We start from the raw sequence: 7226 nt of genomic DNA on the forward strand, positions 1-7226 counted from the left end.
CATGTGGTGTATTTTTTTTTTTTTTTTTTTTTTTTTTTTTTAATCACTTTTGTGTTACAAGCCATATTTAAGTAGAAAAGAAACTTTTAAAACGCGAATGTTAAGTTTACCATTTTGAGTGAAGAAAAAAAAAAAAAAAAAAAAAGTGTTAATTGGGGAGAAGTGTTGTTACTTCTTCCCCACGGCGCTTCTCTCACAGCAGGAGTATCCTCTTCACATCCTCGCGAGATTTCCATCGGTTGCGAAGATCCTGCAGGGAGGGGGAAAATGGGATATACATGGGCGGTCACAAAAAGAGCGAATGCATGGGGGAGGGTAACCCCTTCCGAAGGTTCTCTTCTCGCTCTTTCGCTTTGTCCTTTTTTTTAAAAAAGGGGGGGCGGGAAGTAGTAACAGTAGGGCAAGATGAGTTACACTGGGTAAGTGCGACACCTCATAAGGACGCCCTAATCTATGTACACACACACGCAATATGTGCATGCAGACTACTCTTGGCCTTTACCCCCGTGGAAGCCATCTGGCGAGCCTTTATGAAAACTTGCTTGACCCGATTGATAATGTCACTCTCGTTGTACTGGGCGATGTTACTGTTCTTAAGCAACGAGTCGATGATGCTCTTGCGATTCTTCTTGTACATGTTGATGTATGCATTTTCCAGCTTCCTCTTTTTAAAGAATTCCGAATAGTCCTCTACGTGTATTTCACCGAGCTTTCTTTTATGATGGGGGGCCATGGGGTTGAGGAGAATTTCCCCGGAGTGCGCTTCGCTCTGGGATGCGTCGTTTCTGCTCTGATCTGGGGCAGGTTTACTAGGGCCTGCATCAGGTGTACTAGGGGCTGCGTGTGGTTTACTCTGGGCCGCTTTATTTTTGTTCTGATTTACGGCTGCACCCCCAGCCCGTGCGGTTCTCTTCACTGGGACCCCGACGATGTGCCCGTCGTACTGCGCCCTAACCAAATACATTTCTTCACTGAATGGTTGTGATGGGTCTTCCTTCTGAATCTCCTCTATGCCACTGTAGAGCGGGTTTGTACTTGTCATTGTGTTGATGGACATGCCGACCTCTACTTGTGGCGTCTCCTCTTTGGGAGACAAAAAGTCCAATGACTTGTCCTTGAGGATGTCCTTAATGTTTCTGTACTCGAGGAAGAGTTTCCCGACTGTATTGTACTCACTGTCGTATAGCACGTTATAAAATAACTTGAGCATAATTTTCAGCCACTCCCTCTGCACCTGCTGGGGGTACCATTTTAGCATCCCCTGTTCTTCTTCCTCCTCCGAGGCTTTCAGAGCGGCACAAATATTGTTCACTATTGGGAGGAACGCATCCTGGTCAACGCTCTGAGGGGGGGGAGGTGGCACCGCGGTTGTGACCTCCCCCGGCTTGACGATGTAGCGTAGCAAATCCATAGCATCTAAGGAGAAGCACTGCGCTTCGTCATTTTTTTTGCTCCGCTTGGCATTCCACGAATTCAGCTTCTCGTAAATGCAGGTGAGGAGTTTGTCTCCCCCGAAGTACGTCTCATTCAGGGGGCAGTTCCGACCAGTGTTGATGGGACCCATATCGGCAGGAACATACACTAGGTTCAAATACTCACAAACACACTTTATAAAAAAAAATTTCTGTTGTGACGTTGGTTTAGTCTCCTTCTTTTGTTTCTTCTTCTCGTCTATTTCAGATTGCTTCTGACGTATGATATTTTCAATTTCAATTACTCCTAAAGTCTTGTAGTTGTTAATCACTCTGAACCGTTCAGAAAAATTTTTTTCTTTTATGTGCTTGGAAATAATGAGTTGTTCCGACTTGGAGATGTACACCCATAGATATTGTAGCAACTCTGAAAGGACTTGTTTCTTCTGAGCACTTCTCAGAACCTGTCTATTTTTGGGTTCTAGAAAAATTGTGTAATTGTCTAAATTGGAATCATTTTTTTGGCTAGCTATCGGGGCAGATGTGTCATTTTCTGTGTAAAAGAGATTCTTCCCCTCAGTTGTGTCCTCTTCAGTTCTAATGCTCTGGAAAATGGAACTACATTTGTCTCTAATCATATTTACCAGGTCGTTGAAAAAAATTCTGAAATCGTCTTCATTCGATATGAACAGGTCATACATTAGTTTGAGGAGGATGAATGTGCCCTTAAGCTTGGGGGGTTCCATCAGGTGCAGCTGTGCCTCACTCTGATCTAGTGTACTCTCAGATGCGTGATGAATCGTTGCATCTTTATTATCATCCTGGTGGCGCTGCTGTTTCTCCTCATCCTCCTTGCCACTCCCTTCCTCATCATGAGTGAGATGGTCCCCCTGGGAGACCTTGTTCCTTTCAGGGGCGCGCAGCCTGTTCCGCAGTTCCTCCAACGACAAGGGAAACAACTCCTCACACTTTTCAACAATGCTTCTAAAAATGTCTACATCTAAGTGTTCATTTAGAACCCACTCATCGCTGTTTTCTTTATACAAGAACCCAATCAAGCTGAGTAGCTTTTTAAAACTGCTATGTTCGAGGAGCTCCGATGAAATGCTAAGTGGAATATCAAATAGAAGAGCCCTATAGGTGAAAATTTTATTTTTGGACAATTTTTTTAATTCGTAGAGGGACTTCAAATTAGAGCTGACTTCGTCTAAGACAGTATTTACGTTGCAGTTGATTCGAGTTGAGGTGAGATTTGTTTCTTTCTTCTGTACTTGGTTTAGCTTTTTTAGCTTGTACACGGTGTAGAGGAGGGGTTGCTTTGCCTTCCTCTTTTCGTGGGTATCGGTGCGGTATGCGCTTTTGTGGGGCGTGGACTCCGCTTCAGTGTCTGCCTCCGTGTCGGCCCCTGTCGCGTCGCCCGTCTCATCATTCATTTTGCCTTCCGCCCCGTCACTCATTTCGCCTTCGGTGACCCCCCCAGAACTGCCAGACGAGTCAGACGAGTCAGACATGTCGTAGTCCACATCGTCTTCTATGACATTCCCCCTGCGGTCCATGTAGTTGAGAAAAATAAGTTGGTTTTTGACGCTGCTTGGTGATTTGCTTAACATTTCGCTAATGAATGGCAAAAAGTTATGCATGTGTTTAAATTGCTTAAAGTAAATCTTCAAACTTTCTATATCTTCAGCTGACCACTCCAAAGCTTCTAATCTCTTTCGGCTATTCAATTCAATAAAAATATCATTTATGTTCATCCCTTTGTTGAGTTCTTCAAAAATGAAAAAGTCATTCCCTTCACTGTAGTTACTAAAAATGGACAGCATATATTTTTCACTTAAGAGACTAAAAAGGTTTCTGTTGATGGCTTTACTAAAAAATAGCTCGACGGGTAAGAAATAATTACTACTCCATAGTTTAAAGAAGCAAGCTATTATATTTTCAAAGAAGGAAGCAATCCAGTGGTACCTAGGGTTCGTGTAGGATTCCTGATCATTTATAACATTGATGAAAATAATAAAATATTTCATGTCGAAAAAAATTAAAAAGTTATACTCGTTGTTTTTAAATTTGAGTAAAAATTCAAAGTAGGTAATGATTAGATGATTGATTTGTATGCTATTCCTTTTGTACTCTTCAATAATGTGCATGCATGTATTAACAATTTTTCCGCTATAAATTTCTTCTATCAGATCCATCACACTAACTCTTTCAATTGCTTCTGTATCGTAATCCCTACTTGTGTTGTGTCCTTTTTTGGCATTTCTTCCTCCATTTTTCGTGGCGTCTCCATACTGGTCATCACTTGCATTTTCATTGTACACTTCGTCTTCTTCCTCCTCATCCTCGTCGTATATTTTATTTCCCCCCTTGAGGATGTATGTACTTCCACCTAACTTTTCGAGCAGCTCTATTATCATCAGAGCGCATTTGAGAGCGTAGGTGAAAATGCTTCTGTCATGACTCATGAGCTTGAAATTTTTTAAAATCCAACTTAAGCTATTTAGAATATTTCTCTTCAAAAAATTATCTAAAGAAGATTTACAAATAGATTTCACATTATCATCAGTGGACAAAGCATGTAAATCTAGTAGACTCAGATCTGCATGTAAGCATCTCAAACAACATAAAATAATTTTGCTACTATTTTTTTTCATTTTTTCTTCCCTTATTAATCTTTGAAAAGTATCACACAGAAATTCTGAGTGAATACTATTATCTCCTATATATGCTTGCATTCCTAGAACCATTTGAATTCTAGATATGAAAAGAGAATTTTCGTCTTCCTTTTCTTTTCCTTCTTTTATAAGTTCTTCTTGTCCATTATAAAAATGGCTAGCTGTTGAATGTTTAAACGATGTCCCTTTTCCCATTCGGCTATTATTCAATCGCTTTTTATTCTCGTAAATATAAAAATTTGTGTAATAAGTAACAATCCAAGCATGTATATTTAGAATAATTTTGATGTCCCACTGATGGTTGTAGTACTCGACTATACACCTCCTGAGATCCTTAATGCATACATTTAGAAAAACTTTGAGTGAATAATTGAAGCCGTCATCATCCCCGTATCCCATCCCGTCGTGACTATTCCCTTCATACACATTTTCGAACTCTTCATTTATTCCTATGATGTTGTTTAAGAACTCTTGCACTCGGTACAAGTTGCTGTAGTCAAATGTGTCCAGGATGTTCCCCTTGAGGAAAGACCCACCCAGTCCCTTCTTCTCTTCGAATATGTCAAAGGATAAATCTTCGAAGGAGAAATTCTCGTAATGGTCTATTAAATTTTTTCTTTCTATGAATTTTTTTTTTTTTTTTTTCATATGTTTTTCTTCATTTGGCTTTCTGACTTTGGATTTCGCTAGCAGTGGGTTTATCCTGGACAGGTGCATTATCATTTGGTTGTTCTTCCTCGGGTTCAGCAGGCTGGCTCGCTTTGCTGCGCTGTTCCTGCGGCCGCTTCCTGCTCCCATTCCACCGCCATTTCTACCACCAATTTTATCACCAATTTTACCACCATTTGTACCGCCAATTTTACCACCACTTTTAGCACCATTTTTATCACCAATTTTAGCACCCCCTGCACGGCGCGCCGGCGCTTGGTGCGTGAGCGACCTGACCAAGTCTATCGGGTCGATATAACACACGACGTTGTAGAAGAGCCTCACGTAGTCCCATATGTCCTTCATCGTGTTCTGCCTCAAGTAGGGGATGTGAATGTTCTTCTCGTTGTCGTACTTCTTCAACTCCCTGTCGAACAGATGCCTCATTTCATCTATGATTAAAGTGAGGGCGCTGTGGCTATCCAGTACGTTTTGCAAAATGACGTAATGTACATTGCTTGAGTTGATGGCGTTGCTTCTCCTAGGGTTCCTAATACCGAGGACCTGGGTGAGTATGCTTCGCACCAGGTAGACATTCTCCCTGTACTCGTGCACCAGCCTCTCTCGCTTCTTCTTGTCCTCTAGGAAGAAGTTAGCCACTTCGAGTAGTTCTTCGTTGATTTCGTCTATTCGCCTCTTCAGGTTGGTGATTTTGTTGCGCAGGAGTTTGTTGGTCCTGGGTTTGTCGGTACCCTCCCCATCGGCGTCTTCTCCCCCATCCCCATCAGCTTCTTCACCACCAACAACTTCTTCTCCCCCATCGCTAGCGTCTTCTTCACCATCATCACTAGTGCCACCCCTGAGGCGGTCCCGACAGAACTGCAGTTCCTCCTTGAGGCGGCCCTTCTCCTCAATCAGTTCTGCATCCTTGCGCTGCATCTCGAGAACCTTTTCATTCTCCTCAATGCCCCGATAATCAGCATCAATGAAGAGTTGGCAATTGTACCTAAACTCATTTAAGAGCGTAAGGAAATTTCTACTAGACAAAAGACACTTCAAACTTTGTAATCCATTCTGATACTGCTCAATGATGTTGGATCGTTTCTGCAACTCCTTGAAGTAAATATCATTTTTGAGGACCCCTGAAAATACTTTCCTTTCGTTTTTTTCTATTTGTAAATAATTGTATACATTAAATTCGCTCCTCTTGTTATTAAACGTGGGCATGTGTTTGTTCCAGTATTCGAACCACTCCTTGCTAGGTCGAGAAGTCAAATGATTAATTAAAATGAAAATATTTCTCGCTAGCATCGTCTCATCCATATCTTTATATATGGAGCTATCGAATTCATTTTTAACAATGTTAATCATTTGTAAAATGATGTCCTTCAAAATTTGATTATTATATATATATAGAGTTACATACATTGGGTTTTTGAAGGTGGAGTCCACATGACTTCCGAACTTTCGATTCAGGTACTCTCTTTCCCTTCTCAGGTAGGTGTTAATGTCGTTGAGTATATTCACCACGTTGTTGTCGAGGATGTAGTGTTCCTTTTCTGCTTGATGGATGTCGCTAATTATTCTAAGGTGGGTACTTTTTTCCAATTCTCTACCTTTTCCGCTGCGATTGCTACTACTGCTGCGGCTGCTACTACCACTGCCACCACCTCCGTGCTTTTTTCTTCTCGAGAAAGTAGACTCCTCAAACGTGCCCTCCACACCTTTATCTTCCCTCTTCTTCTCCGTTCCTTCCCTAGCACTTAAGTTCATCTTGCTGTATATAAAATTGTAGAGGTCTTTATTTTTTATCTTCAAATTTGATTTTTTTTCTGTTTCTTTTTTTTTGTTTGCATCTCCCTTTTTTTCATTTCTGTCCAGTGTGTGTTCATTATCCACATGATCTCCTTTGTATGCCGACACCTCTTCTTCCCGACTTGTACTCTTCAGATCCTTATTTAACACGACCTCTTTTTTTAGCATATTACTAAAGAGCACCAAAATTTCCTGCTCTAACACTTCTCTCGTTTTTATCGCATGTAATAAATTATTTTCGTTGAAGATGTCTTCTTCCATTTTTTCATTTTCCTCATTTCTCTCGTTCATTCCGTCTTCTTCCGCCTCATCCAACTCATCAAAATCCTCTTCTTCGTCTTCCCCTTCCAGATCTCCTTCTTCGATTTTCCCCCCATTATCATCTTCTGAATATTCTGAATATTCTGAATGCTCTGAATGTTCTGAACCCACCGAGCTGCCTCTATTCTTCTGGGGGGGATCTTCCCCCCTCAGACTCTCCTCCTCCGGTTCTTCACTCTGTTCGTAAGAATTTTCATCTGCTTTGGACATTTCTATGTGATATTAACTTCGTGCTATGGTAAAGGAGAGGTATATGCATATAGGAGAGTTGTTTTAGTGTGTGGATCCACCTGCACGGATTTGATTTCACTAGGGGCAAAAAAAAAAAAAAAAAGGGAACAGAACCCTCCACACT

The 7226-nt window shown here is 41.3% G+C and overlaps 1 protein-coding gene across 1 annotated transcript; it reads right to left on the minus strand.

Moving 5' to 3' along the window:
* Positions 1-193: 193 nt before the first annotated feature.
* On the minus strand, positions 194-7081 carry AK88_03837 (uncharacterized protein; the record flags this gene model as incomplete). Its single annotated transcript, XM_012481447.1, has 2 exons — positions 194-250; positions 503-7081. 2 exons carry the CDS (start codon positions 7079-7081, stop codon positions 194-196), a joined length of 6636 nt encoding a protein of 2211 aa, XP_012336870.1.
* Between the last annotated feature and the right edge of the window lie 145 nt (positions 7082-7226).

The sequence above is a fragment of the Plasmodium fragile genome (genome assembly GCF_000956335.1).
Source record: "Plasmodium fragile strain nilgiri unplaced genomic scaffold supercont1.47, whole genome shotgun sequence".
NCBI classification, from domain to species: domain Eukaryota; phylum Apicomplexa; class Aconoidasida; order Haemosporida; family Plasmodiidae; genus Plasmodium; species Plasmodium fragile.